Source organism: Spermophilus citellus, assembly GCF_964194105.1.
Source record: "Spermophilus citellus genome assembly, chromosome: 5".
Taxonomy (NCBI): domain Eukaryota; kingdom Metazoa; phylum Chordata; class Mammalia; order Rodentia; family Sciuridae; genus Spermophilus; species Spermophilus citellus.
Genome location: NC_138186.1, coordinates 132,348,678 through 132,371,359, shown reverse-complemented (window position 1 = coordinate 132,371,359; position 22,682 = coordinate 132,348,678). Strand labels below are relative to the sequence as shown.

General features: G+C 39.2%; 1 protein-coding gene across 2 annotated transcripts; it reads left to right on the top strand.

Annotated features, from left to right (window-relative positions):
• Positions 1–119: 119 nt before the first annotated feature.
• On the top strand, positions 120–22,178 carry HDDC2 (HD domain containing 2). Of its 2 annotated transcripts, none has more exons than XM_081294407.1 (6): positions 120–270; positions 1,428–1,549; positions 3,131–3,233; positions 8,176–8,244; positions 16,392–16,530; positions 21,810–22,178. In XM_081294407.1, exons 1-6 carry the CDS (start codon positions 199–201, stop codon positions 21,905–21,907), a joined length of 603 nt encoding a protein of 200 aa, XP_081150533.1. In that variant the 5' UTR covers positions 120–198; the 3' UTR covers positions 21,908–22,178. The 2 variants fall into 2 exon arrangements, with proteins under 2 accessions (XP_081150533.1, XP_081150534.1); XM_081294408.1 differs by lacking the exon at positions 21,810–22,178 and adding an exon at positions 17,892–19,748.
• The last annotated feature ends 504 nt before the right edge of the window (positions 22,179–22,682 follow it).

The following is a 22,682-nucleotide window of genomic DNA, read 5'->3' as shown; positions in this document are numbered from 1 at the left end:
AAGCAGCAGCCAATAAAGCCAGAAAAGATGGGATACTCCATAGAAGGGCCTAAGAAAACCAGGTGAGGAAGTTAGTGGGTGGAGGAAGGAGGAGGAGAAGGAAGCCAGGAGAGAGGGAGGGGGAGAGGGGCGGGGCGGGGCGGAGGGGGCGGAGCCTCTGGTGGCGGCTCCCGGCTCCACCCGCGGGATAGGCGCCACATGGCTTCGGCCTCCACGGGCCTCGGGGCCCGGTCCTTGCTGCAGTTCTTGCGGCTGGTGGGGCAGCTCAAGGTGAGCGAGCGCGGGGCTGATTGTTTAGACCGGGCAGCGGCAGCCGCGTTGGCGGGCCGGTGGGGCCTCGGGGCTCCTAGCCGGGCCCGCGGCCTGCCTGGTCCTCCGCCCTCTCTGCCGCGCGGAATTCAGGCCGAGAAATACCCTCCTGAGGCGACCCGCGTCGTGGACGGTAGTAGAAGAGAGGTGGCGCAGCCGGCCGCGGGGCCTGTCCGGGCCCGGCCGAGTCCGATCCTCGGCGTCCCGGTAGCGAGGGCACCAGGCAGCCGTTCCCGAGGCTCTGCGGCCGTCGCCTGCCGGGTCTGCACCGAGTACACGGGCCCACGTGTGCGGGATGCTCCTGAGCAGCCGCAGGGCAGGAACGGAATCCAGCGGCCCAGCAGATGTCAAGTGGAGCGCTTGAACTCTCACACAGTGACTTCAATAACAAGACACCCTCCCCCAGCGGATTTTTATATAATACACACTGGAATTTCATCATGTGCGTCCTGCCCTAGCTCCCTCCTATTACAGTTAGTGATTTTGCAGAAGAATTTCCCCAAGTTCAAAGCAGATCATCTTCATGCCACTGACTACTGTTTATAAAATGATTTAGAAATGTAGAATTCTGAGGCGGAAAGGCAGTCTTACAAGATCACATCATGGTTTTTTTTTTTTTTTTTTCCCTTTTATTAAAAAGGAAGAGTCCTGACTGGTAGGATTGATCAAGCAATTAGAAATGGTTTTCTCCCTTTGGCTTCAGAATTTGGAAGTCCTTCACATGTTCAAATTCAGAGCCTCCATTCCAGTGATCTCCACTTGTGTAGGATGCTTTTGTTTGAAGGGAAAAAGCTATAACTCTTGTAGTTTAGAAAAAACGTAATTTTGTTTTTATGACTAAAAGATTTGTATACATTTCACAATTATGCTTCATTAACAGAATAATTTGACTTTTGGACTTTGGTATACTTGGGAATTACATTTCACTATCCCCCATCCACCAAACTCTCTAGTTTGATTCCAGGTGTTGATCATTTCGGTTGGTTTAGTAAAGCATTTTCTTATAATAGGTTCTGAAATAATGGCCTTTATGTGCTCTTCCCTGGACATCTTTTAAGCATAGCAGACAGTAAGAGGAGTTGTTTTGTTTTTAACTTTTTCTATTTCATACTTATCAGAGAGTCCCACGGACTGGCTGGGTATACCGAAATGTCAAAAATCCAGAGAGCGTATCAGATCACATGTATCGGATGGCAGTTATGGCTATGGTGACCAAAGATGACCATCTTAATAAAGACCGGTAAGCTAATCTGAACTTAGATGGTTGTAAGAGTCTGAGACTAAGGCCTCTGTCACATTCTTGTAGGTTGGTTTGTATGTCAAGCAAAACTATTTGAGGCCAACCAGATTTAGGATGTGGGAAGGAGAACTCTTGGAGATGATTGCTTCAGTTGTAAAGTGAAGTCTGGGCTTTTTGTGGGCAAGTTATAGAACCAGCAACTGGCCTTGGTCTCAGAGGAAACATAAACATAATATTAGGGCTTTGAAGGTGAGAATGTTATGTCTAAAATTATCAGCTGTATTAGTATACTATTTGTCCCTTTTATGAATAATAGAACCCATTTGTGAGGTGGCTTTGTAATTGGATGTTCAAAATGCTTTTGGAGCATAGAGCAGAAGTTAATTAGCACATAAAATGGTAAATAAATCTCAAATTTCAGAAGCGCAAATCAGCTTCTAAAAAAAAGTATGGAAGAAAATAAAGCTATTGTCAAAATTAGGCAAGCATTCTAACAGTAGGGGAGATCCCCTGTTCTTGGTTGATCTTAATGGAAGAGGCAGCAGGAATTGGATTCTAAGGATTGATAAAGATAGAAAAGTAGTAGTGGCTCAATACACAGAGAGAAGGGGATAGAAACCAAAGTCTGGAGGCAGTGAAGGTAAAGAAATATCTTGGAAAGGAGAAGAATATCAATTTGATTTCAGTGATGGATTCCTTAGGAAGTCTGGGGAGTCCTAATACTCAGTACATAGGAACGGAGGAGATTTTTGGCAAATAGTACAAGATGGAAGTGAAATCAAACAGATGAATTTAGGAGTATAAGTTTTGAACTAGATTCAGAAGGAGATGAGGTAGGGAAGCCTAAGAGAAGGCTATTAGGTCTGGTACTGCCTGTGTAACAGTGGGAGTGCTAAACAGAGTCATCTGGGCATTTGTGTTATTGCTTGCCTTTGTTATTTTGATGATGATTATCACAAATCATTAATCACTAATAATCATAGCCATTTGCTGAATTATCAAAATGTTCCAGGAAAATAATTTATCAAATTTAATTTTTACACCAACTTTATGAAGTACTGTTATCCTATTTTTACAGATGATCAATGAAAGGTGACAGAATTGGGTATTTAAATAATTTGGCAAAGATCTCATGTGGGTTGTTTGCTGAATTCAAACCCAGATCTGTTCAGCTCTACCCATGACCCTACAAATGGCTTCATTTTGTAATCTAACTAGAACATTGGGGAAAATGATTGTTTGTAAATTTTGTATCAGTAAGTAAATGCTAACCAGATTATCTCGTGGCTTTGTAATCTGAAGTTACAAACCTGTTAAAGAGAGATTTAGAAACCAGTCATCAAAAAAAAAAATCATGCAAAGAGTTTCTCCTATACTCTTCTATATTATGTTGAATATTATACTAGCAGTTTTGTTTCAGAACTGTTGTAGGCTAATGGAATATAATTACTTTAGAAAATACTGCATTAAAATCTGTGGGGGCAGAGAAAAATGTATTATGTAACTTAAAAAATAGCATAGAAAAGAAAACTTATAGTGAATATAATTCTGTATAATTTTTACCATTTCTTGCCTGGTCAGATGTATACGTCTAGCCCTGGTTCATGATATGGCAGAATGCATCGTTGGGGACATAGCACCAGCAGATAACATCCCCAAAGAAGAAAAACATAGGCGAGAAGAGGTCAGTATTGATTATTGATTCTTCAAAAGACCACTGGAAAAACCCAGTGCCGGAGCATAGCTAAGTTCAATAGAGCTATTGCAGTAAAGGAGAACACCACCTAGATAGTCTCATTGGTATCTCAGGAAGGAGAGTTTAGGTGTAGATATGTTTAGTTTTAGGACCTGGGCTGGAGAATGTTAAAATGGGTCTTACAAAATAATAGGCCATTGGCTGGGATTGCAAAGGGTGTAGGACTTAATTTTTGGATCAGTGGGAGGCAGAGCCTTAGGAGAGTCAAGGACTAAGCTATTGGAGCTTACTTTCTTAGGTGGTTTACACAAGAATAGGAATCTATGCTTGTTCTATAGCTTGTTTAACACAAGGATAGGCAGTCATTAAAATGTAGACATAGATAATATGATTTTCATTAGAGCAATAGAAATAGTTGGAATTTAAGTTAATTTGTGGAAATTTTTCATGCTAGTTAAGCTCTTTGGAGAGAAAATCTAGATCACAAGTATAATTATTATTTAGCAAATTTGAATTTTGTCCTCTAATTCAGTGATTGGAAGTTTAAAAAAAAGGTAAAGGAAAACTTGTAATATAAAAAAACAGTAACATCAATAAAATGTAAAATCAATGTTGATGTGAGCCCTAAATTCAGAGCCCAGGGCGAAAGAGGAAAATATTTGGAACCAGGGCTGGAAAGTTAAAGATGACTTTTAAAATGCTGAATGGATAGTTTCTAAGTCACAGATTGTTGCAAACTACTTTATGGTAGACCTTTAAATTGTCCTAAATTACTGAGCAAGGGAGCTTTTATTGAGATCTGAGATGGTTTAAGAAGACTGGTGGCTCCTTTTTTTTTTTTTTTCTCCTTTGCCGTACTGGAGATTGAACCTAGGGCCTTAAGCATGCTAGGCACGTGCTTAACCACTGACCTACATCACTAGCTCTCCAGTAGGCATAAATAGCTTTTTCCAGAGGTGTGGGAGACTAGAGTGCAGTAGCCATTAGGGTTTTTACCCTTCTAGAAGCAAGAAAATCCACAAAGAAGTAGAGTCCTAATTTCAGAGTTGCAACCCACCCTAAATTTTGAAAACAAAGAATAGTATAAGAAACACCTTCCTGTTCCTGCCAAAATATAGGTCTACAAGATAGCCTAAACCATCATGACAGAAAGGGAAGAATCTAAGAAAATGTTTCTCTATTGAAGTCTACTATCATGAATTGAGAATTCTTGTTGTGTTGGCAGAATTGATACAAAAAGAAAGCCATTTGCTCAAGAGTCTTGAGTTGCAGAAAGGAACTGGCACTTGAAACAGAGGGTGGTGAGTGTAATAATATCAAAGAAAAAGATGGGGGAAACTCAATTATGCAGCTTGTTTGGGTAAATCTGGATATGTAGAGGGAAATCATACTGAAGTACTAGAAGGTTCTCAAAGACCTTTGAAGTGAGGAGAAGGCATGGAGAAATATGACAAAGAAGAAGAGGAAAAGACAAATTGTCTCTTTAAAGGTACACAAGGAATTGCTCCACAGAGGAGTTAAGTCAGAACCTTCTGGAGAAGAACCCCAGTCAGTGTGAAAGATCTCCACCTACCACTGACCTAACAGAGGTGAAGTCCTGGCCGGTCTTACCCCATGGAGTACCTGAATAATCAGGGTGCTGCTGTCTTTCCAGATGCTGTCTCTTGGCCTCATAAAACCTCTTAGCCATTGCCCGCTTTTGCTGATTCACAGTGGAATAATGTCCCAGGTGGAAGGGACAGGGAAACAGCTTAAGAACAGCAAGTTCTTGGGCCAGAAACCAAGGTCTTGGAGAACACTCATATTTCTTCATCTCTTCCTGCTTTTGGTCAAGATTTGGGAACAGAAAGGAAGATGAGAGAGGCAAACCATTTTTTATGGAGATGGTATTTATGAATAGGATTCAGATGTCTAAGTCATGCATTAAGATAATTAAATGAGGATTTCTTGGCTTGAGGTGGAACATGCATAAAGAGAACCAGGAAGCCTCATTTGCCCAGAGGCTAGCTCACCATATCCACAAGGCTTCAAACTGAAGTAGGAGGGAGGAAAAATACTAGATAAACTAGAAGGCTGATTGTTATAGAGGACGTGGTATTAAGATGAAAGGGAAAGATGAGGGCATTGAAGAGAAAATCCAGGAATGGGGCCAAAAGCAATACTTATAGTCTGGCCCCTTTCCTAAATACAATAACATAAACTTTACATTATAACCTGAGCTAGTGTGTGTTTCCTGACAGGATCATTAAGATTAGGGAGATGACCTTTAAAATGGAATTTAGCAATGGCAGGTTATATTCCTTTACAAAGTGAAAAGCTTATTAAAATGGAAGGCAGAGTCACGGTACATATATATCTGCAAGGGTTAAAGTGGCTAGAAACTTGGGAGGAAAAGGATAAGGGTAGAACATTATTATAGGATTGAACATGCAGGATGGAAGAAATGAAAAATATAGTGAACTTTGACAGAGGGCTTGTATATACCAGGTTCAGAGCACTTTACATATGATAATTCAGTCCTTACAACAATTCTCTTAGGAAAGGACCATTATTACACATGAGAAACCTGAAGGACAAAGAGGTTAGGGACTTGCTCAGGGTTCCATAGCTAATAAACAAGAAACCAGATTTCACATGCAGTTTGCACCTAGCTACCACATTGTTTGACCTCCCCAGTATGTGAATGACAGATGATGCTTCTCGGATACTCGTCATAAACCTGTCACAAGACATTTGCTGCAGTTCCACTCAGCTCAGAACTTCAGGCAAATTCTTGACATGTTCTGCTATTGGAGGAAGCTAGGGAAATTGTCACTAGACTGATGTCTGAACAACACAGTGAGAGTACAGAAATGAGGGTATAGGGCTCCAGACCAGGAAGCAGAAGGTGGTCATATTCTCCCATGATTGCTGGACTCAAGTGAAGTTGATTCTAAGGGTTTATTTTAGAAAGCAGTGATGATTCTGTTGCATCTGCCATTAAACCCTAGGACTATTTTGCAGTTCTAATTGTTTAATAATAAGTGATATCAATGAGCTTAGATTCAGAAAATCTACTCAGTTTCAGGAAGAGCATCAAAATGCTTGTTATCTGTTTTAAAGAATGTGGTGATTTTAGTTAACAGAAAGCTGATTAATCAGTCAGTATTGGAATATGATCACTGAAAAGCCAATTCAGTCTTAGGTTACATTTATAGGAATATAGTATCTAGCATGAGGAAGGTGATAGTTTCATCTCTTCCACCTTGGTCAGTTAAGACATAAATTATGTTCACTACTGGGTATATCACCTTAAAGGGAATAAAGTAGTCCCTTGTTAAAGCAGGATTGTAATGTTTGGATTCTAAAAGTTTAGAATAAAAGTTTAAACAAAAGGAATGGGCAAACTTTTATTCTAGAAAGTGTGGAAAAAAGCAATCTATTTATAAAGACATTTGTTTTTGTGAAAACGTAAAGTACTTTCTTAAGCATTTTGCTGAGATTATAAGAAAGAAGCCAGGAAGAATGTAACTATAAAATACACTAAATTTTATGCCACTAAAGATAGTCTGGAGTACAGCTCTGTGATTGAACAGCATGCTGCTGTTACTTTAAGAGCTGATTGTTGGCATTGGTAAACGTGATTTACTCTGTAAGCAAATGTGTTTGATAAACTTTTTCCTCCCAGTAAGTAATAAATACACACATAAATATCCATTTTTGTTTTCATTTATGACCTTTATGTTTTGCAAAAATGGTTCTTATAACCATACTATTTTCAAGGAGACTAGCTTCCTGGTTAGAAGAACTGAAGTGAGAGTAAAAGGTATGTATTGAGATAATGAAGGAATTTAAAGCCATTTGAGAGTAAGTTTACCCCAAAATGTGATATTTTAGAAGGATACTGGAAAAACTTGTGGGAAGAGACTGGAATAAGATTAACTCTTGGGACTTTGTAAAGATTATAAATGAGTGTAGGGCCTCATGCTGCACAGGCCAGGCCAAATCCTTTTCCCAGCCCCTATTTCATTATCTTTGGGCTTTGTGTATGCACACGCGTGCACACATGCATACACACACACACACACACATACACAGTGAAAAATCATTGTTTTGTTTTTGTTTGTTTCTCTTTCAACCTCACCCAGGTCCTTATAACTCTCAGAGATGGAAGGGTTTTACTATGGACCTCTGGTGGTGACAGGTACTCGAGGGACGACTACTGGGGACATAATACCCTCCACTCTTATTCTCTTACCTCAGCTTTCTTTGGGTTTTGGCTAACTCTCAGACTTCTGGTGAGGGAAGTGGCTTCCCTGTATCAGCTTCTGTTAGATAAAATCTGGAGAAGGACCCAGAGTGGCCTGGTTTGAGTTATGAGGCCATCCCTTTGCTTAGTTACTTTGGCCACAGAGAGCCTGACCTAGCTCGTCACTCCCCCAACCCCCCATTTGACACTATGCTTGTGGATGAGTGAGGATAGCAGGAAGGATGGGGTTAAGCATGGTGGAAGAACTACAAAGACTGTTGTTAGCTTGACATAGGAAAGTGCTTTTGACAGTGCTGCCTAAAACCCATGTAGGAGTCTCTTGAGAGGCTGGGTTCTGATCACTGAGCATGTTTGTGGAGAGAGGACAGAAGTGTTCCACTTGCAGCCTGTGAGTTAGTGAACCTATGAAGGTCTATACTATGACTTCCTTCATGTTAATAACAGTAATTGCCCTGTGTAGTATTTTAAATTTCCAATAAAATAATATTAATAATAGAAAATAAATATAATGCTACACAAAAATGTTGATACCAATGTAGATCAATTTATTCTACTGCCCCTATAGGAGTTATTTGTAATAATCTGAGCCTATAACTCATGTATAGTTGTTAAGCAGTAACATAACTAGTTGTTAACTTAGACAAATGTGAGCATAATGAAAATAATAGTTTGATATTTCAGGAAGCTATGCAACAGATAACCCAGCTCCTACCAGAGGATCTCAGAAAAGAGCTCTATGAACTTTGGGAAGTAAGTATACAATAGGTAACTTTTTATTTATTGCAACTGAATTTATATGGTTCATCGATATTTTAGTTTGCTTAGATTGCCTTAACAAGCTATCTCAAATGGTAGTCTGTTTTTCACCTCCAAGTGGCTGCAGGAATCTCTTGGGGCTCACAGTCCGAAGTCCCCATTTCTCTCACCACCACAGTGCTTGGGATGAATTTTGACTAATAGATCCTGGATTTCTTGCTTTTTTGCTTATATCCACCTATCCATTTCTGGTCTCTGAAAAGAGCATGACTTTTGGGGGAAGTTCAGAAATGGGATTGAATTCACCTTACCACCTAGTTGTATGTCCTTGGGAACGTTCCTCTTATTGAGTGTGTGGCGGTCATAAAGCCTAAAAGGGTCATTAGGGCTGAGTGAAGTAAAGGTGAAAGTTCACTGTGCTGCCTGGCACCGAACGGGGGCTCATTCAGCATGGGGGTTCTCTCCCTATGCTTGGTCCCTTCCCAATGCTGCCAATAGACAAGGGAGGTGAGACTGGAAGGAAAAGACAGGGAGGATAGAAAGGGGAAGTAAGTTGTTTTATCTTATTGCTTGCTTTCCTAATGTTGCATATCCTTTGTGAAGGAAAACAGATACCTCTATGGTACCGTTTCTCACCTCTTTCAGCCTGCACTGGCATAGCCTTGCTGGAGCTCTTAGACCCACTTTTTTTTAAACCCCCCCCCCTTTTTGTAGTACCAGGAATTGAACACAGGGGCACTTCACTGAGCCATATCCCCAGCCCTTTTTATGTGTTTGAGACAGAGACTTACAAAGTTTCTTAGGGCCTTGCTAAGCTGCTAAGGCTGGCCTTGAATTTGTGATTCTCCTGCCTCAGCCTCCAGAGCCACAGCTAGACTCACTCTTAATACTGTGCGCAGGTAGCCCTGCCTTCCACTCTCACTTCTCACATTTCCTTCAAAGTGCTCACCTTCAGAATCTGGTCTTCCACCTTGTGTTTCCACATACCCAGACCCCTACCCTGCCTTGCCTTTCTCCTGAACATCAAAGCTGGCAGAGGTCCCTTTCTTAGTTCCTCACATGATGGGTTGGTTCTTCCCTTGGGAGTGAGATGGGACATGAATGGGGTTGAAACCCTGAATAGACTTTTCCTCCTAGAATGTCATGTTTTACAACATCAGATTCTGTAGTGCACTGTTATTTCTGTGGTTTGCTTTGTTATGGGATGAAATAGCCCTTTTAAGGCAGTGGGTAGGGTACAGAAATCAGTGCCTTCTAGTCAGAGTTACTTGACTTTGTTCACCTGTTTCTTTTCTAGGAAGTGAAAGTCAGATAGGCCTACCTACCTGCCCATATCCACAATTATGAAATTCACAAAGCTCAGAGAACCAGTTTTTAAAAACTTGACCTCATTTGAACTCATTTATCAGCAAAATCATCTCTGAATCAACATTAGGCTATTTGGAGTTCTAATTCATCCTCTTCCTTGTGATAGTTATATTTATATGGAGAAATATTCATCTGTTTGGTAGCTAAGTACTACCCTAGAGCCCACTAAAGGTATTCGGTAATATACATTATATGTGCCATATTATTTTTCTAAAATAAGAAAATTTGAAATCTGAAACCAATCTGGTCCCAGGGTTTAAAATGAGAGATGTGGGCTTTTAACATCTGCCTTGTTGAACAGTAATGAGAATTAAATCTGGTGAAGTATGCATGGTATCTAGCCTGGAGCCTGGTGTAGGTGGTATCTGTTATAGTACAATAGGATTTATTTAGGAAAAAGTGTCTCTTGTTTCCAAGTATGTACTTTCAAGTAGTTTTTGGAACGCTCTTTCTAATATGCGGAGTAAAGAAGTGGAGTAGGTTGTATCTCATACATAAAGAGAAAATAATGGCACCTGAGTTTATGGAACTAATCCATGTATGGTGTTTTAAGGAAGAAACTTCCGAATTTGAAAACCTTTTATAATAATTTGTCCCTTTGTGACTCCTAATTATTGTGAATATAGAGGTAATGTCTATAAAATTATTTTCTTAACTATGAGCAACTAGCTAAAAATTTTACTGCAAAATTTACTTGAATTTAAACAGTATTCCAAGTAGTATACTACAACAGTTACTAAGAAAGACTCTGGAGATGATTAAATATAAACCATAGAATTAAAATCCTTGATAACCCCCCAATAGGTAATACTTTTGCTATTTTGTGTCATTCTTGGTTGATAAGCAAAGCTTGTTGAAGAACTTTTCTCCAGACACACTAGGGAAGGATGCTTCCTCGCCTCTTTCTAGCTTCTTGTGGTTGCAGTCCTTGGCTTATAGAAGCATTGTTCCAACTCCTTCCCTTTAGTCATGTGGTGTTCGATGTTAGTGTCTGTGCCCAGAGTTGTCTCTATTGTAATAACACCCATCCTAATCCTTATAATTCAATTACTTCTGCAGAGACTATTTCCAAATAAGTCATAGTTACAGGTCACATGTAAGGTTCAGATGGATATGAACTTTTTAGTATAGTACAGGGACCTATAATAATTTATGTATGTTATAATTCATATCCAGTGTTAGTATACGGGCTTCAATATGAGACTTCTGGGGTTCATATACCAGCTTCATATATTAGCTTTGTGGCCCTGAGCAACTTATTTAATTTCTTCATTTATAAAATGGCAATGATAATATACCCATATTATATATTTGGGGGAATTAAAGTAATTAATATGTGTAAAGCAATTGGAATACTGCCTGGCATATAGTAAGCTCTATTTTTCCTTGTCCATATATTCTATTTTTCTCTGCCTCTAGTACTTATGTTATGATTTTGGTTTAAGAAAATATGGTCAGACTGTACCCATGAGAATTAGAATACTACTGGCTACATATTAAATACCAGTTGATTCATATTTGAAGTGTTGATCACAATAGCTATTCACTACTCTAAATACCTATCAGCCCAAGGGGCATGTCTGTTTAAAGCAATTAGACAGCCTTGATTATAATTTAGCTTTCATCTCGGAAGTGTAAAATAGGATTTCAGTAAACCAAGAGGAAAGAGTTCTTTTTTTTTTTTTTTTTTTTTTTTCCCTGAATGTATTGGCTACCTTACCTAGGAAAGAGTTCTTTTTTTTTTTCCCCCCTGAATGTATTGGCTACCTTACCTCCTGCATTTCACTTTAAAGAAATAACTTGTGGGCTGGATTTGTGGCTCAGTGGCAGAGCGCTTGCCTCACACATATGAGGCACTGGGATCGATCCTCAGCACCACATAAAAACAAATAAATAAAATAAAGGTATTAAAAAAAAAAAAGAAATACCTTGTGAGCCCCTAAACATGAAAGCAGCTATTCCCCCATGCCAAGTGCCTAGCATACCAAATGCTTTTGGATTCTTTGTTTATTTTTAAATAGAAAATGGTATTTTAAGACCCCAGTATGAACACAATCCTGGTTGTATAGTACACAGAGGATGCTGGAATTGGACTTTCATCCACACTTATTTGCTTTGTTCTTCTTTACACATGTGTCATCTCAGAATAGTAGTTATATACCATCATCATCATTTCTGATACTGAAAACAGTTTGCCTCTGCTATCTCCATTTTTCCCTTTTATAATCATTGTATTGTGTCTGTGTTTTCAGAACATCTAACCATTGCATGCTATAAATTCTCCTTTTCATTCTTAGTTCTGTAAGTAACTATATCATTGAAGTTCACCACCAGTTCTTATTTCAGTTTCTTAACAGTTCAGATTGAGACTTATTCTCTAGTAGATTCTTCAGGAAGGGCTTACAGGAACTATGTTCTCTAAATTCTTGCATTTTGTACTCTTTGTACATAAACTCCTTTCTAATTTCAGTTTCTTTGGATATAAAGTCCTTTGCTCCCAGTTTCTTTCCTTGAATATCTTAAGTATGTTTTTCTCATGTTTTTCTTGACATAAAACATTGCTATTAAAGTCTAATCATAATTTTATTTTCCTTATATGCGAGATGCTCTTTTTTGGGTATCTGAAGAATTTTTTTTTTCTTTTAGGTCTTGGTAATTTTATTACAGTGTTTTTTGTTTTGGTTTGGTTTTGGTTTTGGGGATTGTTTTGGGGTGCTGGGGATTGAACTCAGAGGCACTTGACCACTGAGCCACATACTCAGCCGTATTTTATATTTTTTATTTAGAGACAGGGTCTCACTGAGTTGCTTAGCACCTCGCTTTTGCTGAGGCTGGCTTTGAACTCATGTTCTTCCTGCTTCAGCCTCCTGAGCCTCTGGGCTTACAGGCATGCACTACTGCGCCCAGCTATTACAGTGTGTTTTTGTGTTGGTTTTTCTGGGTACATTTTTAACATATACTTTGAAATCTTTTAAAAATTTTTTGATTGTAAGAAAACTTTTTTGAAATGTAATTTTTTTATTTGATTTTCTTCTGAGATTACTCTATGTCTACTCATTTGTTAGTTTTTCTTTGCCTAGCTTTAATACTTGTCAGTTTCTCTGAAATCATTTGTTTATTTTCTTCTCCTCCTCTGCCTCCTTCTTCCTTTTGATTTTTGTTTGAGACCGGATCTTGCTAAGTTACTCAGTCTGGCCTCAAACTTGGGATTTTTCTGTCTCAATTTTCCAAGTAGCTGAGATGATAGGTTTATGCCACCATGCTCAGCTTTTTTTCCTTTTCTTTTAATTTTGTATTTTTTACTTTTCAACTTAAATTCCTTTCTAATTTCTGTTTCTCTTAAAGCACTATTTGTCATGTTAATTAGCGTTGTACTTTTTTATTGATTAACTTTCATTTCTAAGATTACCTTTTATCTGATTCTTTTGTTCTTTTTTATGTTTTGCATCATTTCCTCCTTTTTTTAGCTCCTTTTGAAATTTTTGTGGTAGAATTGATCTCTTTCTTATTTTGAATATCTGTCTGATGTAAATTGTCTGTGGAGATGTTGTTTTGTTCCTTACTTTCTTTATCTTATGATAAACAAGTAGAGGATCTAACCACTGTGCTTTCTGTTGCTTGTTTTGATGGAAAACTAGTTTTCCTGAACTTTTGGAAGGAAACTTGATTCAGAATGACTTTTTTTTTTTCAGTTTGTTAATTTTGTTTCTTTTTAATTGACAAAAATTTTATATATTTGTGTACATATGATGTTTTGAAATATGCATGCATTGTGAATTATAGGATGGCTAAATTTATCTAAGAAATAGATACAATACCTGTTTGGATTTTTATGGTTAAAATAGGGAGAACCATCAAATTATAATGGGATTGTTTGCTCCTAATAAGGAGCTACTGTAGAAGAACATGAAGGATGGAGGAATATTATTAATCAGCTGTTTCCTAGAATTACTTACCTGTCTAATCTTCATTACCATTTTTTTGTGGTGAGAACAGATTGCCTTCTTAAATTCACAAAACTTCCTCTTCAGCTTTCTTTTTTTTTAATGAAGTGTTAGGAAAAACATGTTAACTTGTTTTTAGAAATTTCTTGATCCTTTTTGTTTGTTTGTTTGTTTGTTTGTTTGCTTTTTGGTACCAGGGATAGAAACCACTGAAATCCCCAGCCCTTTTTAAATTTTATTTTGAGACAAGGTCTTGCTAAGTTGCCCAGGCTGGCCTTGATCCTCTTGCCTCAGCCTCCCAAGTAGTTGAGTTACCAACATGACCACTACACTTGGCTTAATTTTGTTTCCCTTCTTCATTTTAATCTGATTCTTTTCTTTTCTTCATCTCTAGAATCCTTATCCCACTCTGTCTTGATTCTGTTCCAGAAGTTTCTTCTCACAGGGCATCTGTCCTGGAAGGACACCCAGGAGGTCAGACTGGAGTGTGCAGTAGGTTGCACTGTGCCTGTGTTCATCCAGTAGTAGAGTGGACAAGGTCTCCTCCAGTGTGGACTGCTCTTCTGAAAATTTGAGAATTCTAGCAAACACCTGTTGGCTATTTTGAGATTCTGTTCTCTGTCCATCAGGCATCCTCTTTTTCCTTGGTGCTTCTTCTTGACAGGTGGAAAGAGCTTCTGCAGGGCTTATAGCTGGAGATGTTTTGTCTCATTTGTGTAGAATTTGAAATGCATGGGAATGTCACATCCTTTATTATTTATTTATTTGTTTGTTTGTTTGTTCATTTATTTTTGTAAAAAATATCCATGATATTTTGATTTTGCCATTATTTTGCTCTGTCAATTTTTGTCTGTTTCTTCTCCTCTGCTCCCTGTTTTACCATCTACCTAGTTACTCAGGCCCCAAACTAGGAAATCATTTTCAATTTTTCTTCCCATTTCTCTTCTTATTTTATTTTATTTTATCGTTGTGATTTCTTAAATTCCCCCCACTGTCCTTGTCTTCACTGCCATGGTCTTAGAACAGACAGCATCTAGGCTAGTGCTACAAAGTCTCAGAACCTGATTTTTCTGCTTCTGGTCTAGCTTTTACCCAGACCTCATTCAGAGTGAGCTTTCTAAAATCAGATAGAAGGGGACCCTTCCTGCTTGAAACCTTCTGGTGATGCCCAGGAGTTACAGGGCAAACTGTGGTGTCCACACCAGGCTTTTCAAGTGTGGGCTCTAGCTTCCATCTTCAGACTTTTCCTTCCTGTAACACTCAGTCCTGTCATTGGGAGCTACTTGCAGTCATTTCTCCAAATCCTTCACCCTTAGAGCTTTGTCTATACTCTTTTCTCTGTGCCCTGCCTCCTTTTGGGAAAATAAAATTGGAGAAGGCCCTTTACCATTGATTTTTTTGGGGGAAATTCAACAATTTACCTTTAAAAGAAATCTGTAAGTTCACCAGAATTTGCTACAAAATATTGTATTTGCTAGTGATCTTCAGATATTTTCTAATTTTGATTTTCAATAGAAAATAAATACTAGATTGCTTTGCTTGTAGTATTCCATTTCCTTTTGTTAAATCATAAACTTTATTTAATGTTGCTATATAACTATGAATGTGAATGAACACTTAAATAAGATGTAATTATTTTTAAGAGCCTTTGAGATCAAGCAAAATGTATTGAGTTGCATATTTAAATGATTCCCCTGTATAATATTCAGCTTTATCAAATCCAAAGAGCTGCCTTTATAAAAAAATAAGGTATCTAATAAAAACCAAGAAGCCTTTCAGTGATTTGTATTATGTCACTCTGCCAAGAAAGTATGACAGGCTTTTTATCTGAACACATCTGGGTGGAATTACAAATGAGAAGTTTTCAGGGAAACCAGGTGGGAACACTTTGGTCTTAATAGAAGGATGATCCTGTATGGCATTCATGGGGACTTTTGTCTGTGTGGCATGTGTCCTGCTCAGAGACCTGCTAGAGTTCCTAGTTTCAGGTCTACCCTGGGGAGGGAGGGACTAGTGGGAAGAGGAAAGGTGGGAAAGCTGCCCTCCTCCCACCACCTTCACCCCTTGCCACCAACGTAGGACCCACACTGGTGTGTGCAAAAATTCATAGATCTGACTATCTCCTCAAGAGTCAGAACCCAGAGGGACTTAAGTAATCTTACACTTAGTGGGAAAAGTAAGGACAGAGATTCCCAGGTAAAGTGGTAATCAAAAGCAAAGGGTGAAGCTAGAAATTTGTTTAAGAGAAAAAGGTAATCCTTATGAGGAGGGAAGTAAAAGTTGAAAAGCACAAGATGAAGTGTCATCTTTAAGTTACAAACCTCTAAACTGCTCAGGTGTTCTTGCCAGACATGGTAGTGTATGCCTATAATCCCATCTACTTGGGAGGCAGGAGAATCACAAGTTCAAGAACAGCCTGGGCAATGTAGCAAGACCTTGTCACAAAATAAAAAGGGCTGGGGATGTAGCTCCTTGGTAGAGCACTTGCCTACCATGTGTGTGGCCCTAGGTTCAATCCCCAGTATTGGGAGGATGAGAGTGAAATAATGACCTTGAAATGAAGGCAGGATAATGAACCAGAAGAAAATCGAGTGGATGAACAAGTGAGACTTCCAAGGCATCTGGTGGAATATGTGGAAGGAAGTGTGTGCATCCTTCTTGCATGGACTCTGGTGCTAAGCTGTGAATTAAGTATCTCTGAAGGGTTTGCAAACAGGGGTGAAATGTAGCCAAAATGATTTGAGCTATGACTCTCACTACTGGTTCTATAACCAGTAGTTTCCTGAAATACCTACCTAACCTTGCTGCTTTGATTTTCCATTTCCTTAGGAGTATGAGACCCAAGCTAGTGCAGAAGCCAAATTTGTGAAGCAGCTGGACCAGTGTGAAATGATTCTTCAGGCTTTTGAATACGAGGACCTTGAAAACAAGCCTGGGAGGCTGCAAGACTTCTATGATTCCACAGCAGGTACTTAATGCTATTTTTTTTTTTTTTTTGTACTGAAGATTGAACTCAGGGGCACTTAACCACTGAGGCACATCCCTAGCCTTTGTTGTATTTTATTTAGAGACAGTGTCTCACTGAATTTCTTAGGGCCTCACCAAGTTACCGAGGCTGGCTTAGAATTCGAGATCTTCCTGCCTCAGCCTTGTAAGTTCCTGGGATTACAGGCATGCACCACCGCACCTGGTCATAATGCTATTTTCTTTTCTTTTCTTTCTTTTTTTTTTTTTTTTTTTTTGGTAAGAGAGAATGAGAGAGAGGGAGAGAGAGAGAGAGAATTTTAATATTTATTTTTTAGTATTTGGCGGACACAACATCTTTGTTTTTATGTGGTGCTGAGGATCGAACCCAGGCCGCACGCATGCCAGGCGAGCGTGCTACCGCTTGAGCCACATCCACAGCCCCCATAATGCTATTTTAAATAAGAATCTGTTTTAGTTTGGCGTATTCTAAGTGAAGTGACTAGCAGGGTGTTAATAAAACCCACTGTTGGGAGCATTTAAGAATATAATGGGATTGATGGTAAGATGACATTGGTACTGAAACGCATCATTGCCTTGGAGTCTGAGCATCACATTCACATTCCACCTCTGCCCCATGCCCACTGTGTGCCTCTGGATAGCCTCCTGACCTCTCAGAGCCTGTGGCCTCATTTGAAACAAAAAGGGATCTTAATATCCTTTGTAAGTCCAAGGTTGATTTTTGAGATTCAAGGAAGATGATGTGTTTGAAAGGGCCCTTTGATCTGTATGTGTCATGTGAGATGGAGGTAGAAATCGAGATTTAAAACAGGAAAACCTCTATAGCTGCAGTCACCTCTATCATTATAGTACTTCAAAGCACAGCCCTGGAGTCAAACTGCTTGGGTTTGAATCCTAGATATGCCATTTACAAGCTGTGTGACCACCAGTAAATTATTTAACCTCCCTGGGCCTTAGTTTCCTTATCTTTAAAATGAGGATAAGATATACTTTGTAGGATAAAGTAGGATTGTTTTAGGATATAGTAGGCTAGAGTAGTGCCTGGCAGTAAGTGTTAGCAATCTTCATTTTGATTCTTTACAGAGTCAGGAGCTGAGAACACTGTATTAGTGATAGCTGTTTTTCTTCTTGTTCCCTGGAAGAAAACTCTCTTCCCTGGGTACTCTTCAGGCTCTGCTCAACCTGCCTTTCTCCTGAGTGTCCTGCAAGGGATGACCTTTCTCTGACCTCTCAGGACCCCACATGGCCTCACCAAATAGAGAAAAGTACTAGCTCACAGTCTCTGCTCCAAATATATTTGCATTAGAATGAAGTTGATTCAGTTTTCCTTTTCTCTTTTTCCAGCTCTGCTTCCTCTGCTCTAGACAAGGCCCTCATTATTTCTTATTGGACTGTTGCTGTAGCCTCCTGACTTAACCTGCCAGCAGGCTTGCAAGTACACCCTGCATGTCTCCTGTCTTCTTTTGTAGATAGTTATTATCATGACTGTCTTTATTTATTTATTTAATGCAGTGCTGGAGCTTGAACCCAGGGCCTCATGCAGACCGGACAAGTGTTCTATCACTGAGCTGCTTGACTTCTTAATTTTAAAAACTCTTGTGGCTTTTCTTTTTCTAAAACATAAAATCCTGATACTTTTTGAGTGACCTAAAAAGATCTGCAGTCTAAGGCCACCCATCTCTCTGGTCTCCTTTCCTAATCCACCCTGTCACAATTAAACATTTTCTTTTTGCTCAGTCTGCACTTGATCTAGAGCTTGCCAAGGTCTCAGTCTACACACTGAGGTCCCTCTCTGGATCTCTCTCTTCATTAGTCAGCTCTCATACTGCAGCAGAATCCCTGAGACAATCAACTTATGAAAAGGAAAGATACATTCTGGCTTACAGTTTTGAAGGTTTTAGTCAATAACCAATTATTTTGGGCTTGTGGTGGCACATCATGACAGCAGCATATGGTGGACCAAAGCTGTTTACCTTGTGACTAGGACATGGTGGGGGTGGGGTGCAAAAGGAAAGGGTTTTGTTTATCAGTTCCCTTTGAGGACATGCTCTCTATTACCTGAAACCAAGCTGAGGAGCAAGCCTTTTCATGGGCCTTTGGGGGACATTACAGATCTTAACTGTAGTGCTCCCTAACACCCTGCTTTATCACCAACTGATAGAGAGTAAGCTGTTTGATGTCCAAGACCAGTTTTGGTTTAACCTGTCTTTGATATGCGAGGTGCTCAAAAATATTACCATAAGTAGAGTTAATTTAAACTTAATAATTTAAGTTTATTCTATTTAACTTAGTAAGTTATTAAGTTAATAACAAACCAAATAGAATAATTTTATAAACCAAGGATCAGCAAACTGTGCTCTAAGAGCAAAATTAGGTCACTACCTATTTGTGTAAATAATGTTATATCAAAACACAGTCATACCTCTTCTTTACATATTGTCTGTGCTGCTTTTTGTGTTATAACAGCAGAACTCAGTACTTATAACAGACTGTACAGTCCACAAAGCCCAAAATATTTACTATCTGGCTTTTTATAGGTAAGGTTTTCTGATTCATGTTGAAGGCAAGGATTGGGTTTCAAGATAGCATATCTCACCAATAATGTAACTAGAATATAGGTTATATTTATGTGATTCTTTACATTTTATATAATTATCTTCTATCATAGTATATTCACAGTGAAAATTAGAAAATGAAATATGAAGTACCAGTAGAACTAAAAATGTGTGAGTGGAAGAGTTGTCTAAATTTCACATTTTACTAAGAAAGAAACTTGAGTCCAGAAAGATGGTGAATGGCCTGTAGCTGAATTGAGATTAAGAGTCACTGTACTTTTATTCTGGTTCTACTAAATAATTAGTAAATAAAAATAATATAACTGATTCAAGCAATAGTTTCTCACTTATCTTAAGTAACTCCTAAAGAAAAGTTTACAATCAAAGATGTATGTAGAATTGACTACTATTGAAGAGGAGGTCAAGGCTGTAGTGTTTTGGTTTTTTTTTTAATTCACTTCACAACTTTGTATTTTCTTTTTCTGTCTTTGCTTTCTGAATCCTTGCTCACTGAGGAGTAGTACAAAGGCTGTGGCTGATAAATGAATAAGAGAGGAGAGTGGGAGATGAGCCTCCAGAAGTGGCTCATGGAGGATTTATGGGCACTAGAGGACCTTGACTGTCCTGTCAGTGAGATGAGGAGCCCTGAGAGGATGTGGAGCCCAAGAATATTTTGATTTCATTTATGTGAATGTATGTTTGTGTGTTTTCTCAGAGCTGAGGATTAAACCCGGTGATAGTCTGCTCCCCTTAGCTACATCCCTAGCTTTTTTCTTTTGCTTTCTTTTTTTTAAGGACACAAACTTTCAATCCTCCTGCTTCAGCCTCCAGAGTAGTTGAAATTTCAGATGTGAGCCATCATGTCAAGGTTATTTAAATTTTAAAAAGGCCACTTGGCTTGAGAGATGGAGGCAGGAGGATCTCCAAGCTTAAAGCCAGCCTCAGCAACTTAGAGAGATCCTGTCTCAAAATAAAAAATAAAAAGGATTGAAGATGTAGCTCAGTGCTTAAGCACCCCGGGGTTCAATCCCTGGTACAAAAAAAAAAAAAAAAAAAAAGCCACTTGTGCTGAAAGCAGGGAGAGTATATCTGGGGACTACAGCCATATCCAAGTGAGAAGTGATGGTGGTTTGGACCCGAATGATCGGGACACAGTAAGAAATGGTCAGACCCTGGATATGTTTTGAATATAGAGTTGACAGGATTTGTTGGATAATTGCATGTGGGGTGTTTGTGAGAGAAGTCCAAGGATTTTGACATGATCAGCTGAAAGAATGAAGTTGCCAATAGATGGAGAAGTAAAGAGTCGATATCAGATTTGGTGAAATGGAGATAATTGGTGGCCTCAATAAGAACAGGTTTGAGCCCAACTGGAGTGAGTTCAAACACCACTGTGAGGAATGGAATGCAGGACTGACTGAGGACTGACTGTAATCCATCCCTGACTGGGTAGAACTGATGAAAAACGGGGTTGTGAATGGAGAGATGCATCATCCTTAGAGTTCATTCATTTATAAAACAGTATGTAAAAAGAGCACATTTATGTGCTGATGGCAGTAATCAAGGAAAGGGGTGGGGATGGCTTGGGTGGGATCTCCTGCACAGTGGGGAGGCTGGTCTTGAGAGCTGGGACAGTTTATCCTCACTAAATTATTGCTAGTGATGATTTCAAGGTGTATGCGTAGGAAGAGGAGACTGAGGGAGAGACCGAGAGGACTTCCAGAGGAGAGAAAGTCATGAAAAGGAGAGAGAGGCTATTAGAAGGCTAGTCTGCATGAGCATTGACATCACAAATTCTGATGGATAACAGTGAACCTCAAGTGGTAATTTTCTAGGCATGAATAGAAGTGGCTTACAATGCTTTCTGTAGATGACAGTGGCCATGAGGGGCAGTAGGTGGAGTAGCCAGGTAGTGTGACCTTGGCAAAGTGGAGCTAAGTACACTGTGGAAGCAGTAACCAGGTGCATGGAGATGGTCCTCAGCCCTATGGTAAAAGCCTTAGGAGAGAACAGGGCCAGTCAGGGGAAGCTACATCCTCAGGACCAGCCAAGAAAGGGAAGGGAATTTTCAGAAAAGAGACTGAAAACGGATTAAATAGAGTTTAGTGTGGAATGAAGAGTAAACAACAGTAACCTACAGACAGAAAAAGAGAGTGGGAGAAGAGATGCTGGATTTGAACATTCCCCCATGTTAAACACCATTGACGTATTATAGCTTGGGCTTGGTTGCTGCCCAGTGCAGAAATCTGGAAAGGGCTGAGCAGCAGAGATGACAGCACAGATAGCCAGTGCAGTATTTGTGTTCTTTTTCACATCCTGGGACAGCCTAGAACCCCTGGTCATGCCACTCCTCTTTTATATATAGGTGCTGTGTCCCCCTTAATTACTTGCAGTTTTGGAATGAACAGATTGGGTTCAGCTCTCCAGTAATCTCACTCCTTCCTGGAGTATTTGATAGAGATAAGGGCTTCTGGTGAAGTATCTTGTGGCTTTGCTTAATTGATGGCTCTCTGCCTGATTATCATTCTACTTGGTGGCACCTGGGTGACAGAATAAAGTGATCCCTTGTCCCCTTCCTAGGATCCAGAGTGTCCTTCTGCTAAGAAGAATGGGTCAGATCAAAGAATGGAGCCCCCTGAGCCCTGGGGTCAAGGTGGGGAAGTAGGTGCCTTCTGTTCTGAATAGCAGTTGTCTTTTTGCTTTGCAGGAAAATTCAGTCATCCTGAGATCGTCCAGCTTGTTTCTGAACTTGAGGCAGAACGAAATGCGAACATATCTGCGGCCTCCATGGAACCATGCTCCTGAGCTCTGTTGCTGCACTCCTATAATATATATTTCATTTTTCTGTTTCATGGTATTGTGTTTTGCCATTTTTGGTCAAGTGGTTTCCCCCAATGTGAATCTATTTATTTTCAGTTGTCTGGACTTGAGAAAGAAATGTGATATGATTTGAATACTGAAAGAAGCCACAGAACAGGAAGTGGTCATGATAATGCCACAGATGAAAACTGGACAAGGCAGTACCTTTTCTAAGAATTAAATATTAAATAAATAAATAAATATTTAACATCTTAAACTTTGGAATATTTATTGGAGATCTTAAGTCATCTTATTCTGACTTAATAACCTTGACCCCTGAAGGCCAGATTCACTGAAGGATAGAAAATTTAATTGTAATTTCTTTAAGAACAGAGTCTTCTGCTGATGTAGTAATAAGTATCCGGAAAAGCAAATGTGTTAGCAATGTATTCTCTTCTCAAATGAAACACTGCTTTATCAGATGATCACTATTTGAGCCAGACTTTTAATTTCACTGTGCCCTGATCATAGACTTTTAAATCTATTAACATGATCTGCCCTTTCCCCCAGCCCTTTATCATTTGGGAATATAAATTGGAACATACAGCTTCATAGCCACTTGCCTTCCTTTTTTTATTTTTCCATCTGATATACAGATCTTGAGACCCTGGTTATAAGAACATTTATTACCAGATGAAAAATATGTAAGAGAAGAGTATTGCTAGAATCAGAGCCTTGGGTAGGCTATATATCAGCCAAATTTCTTCCATTCATTTCCCTT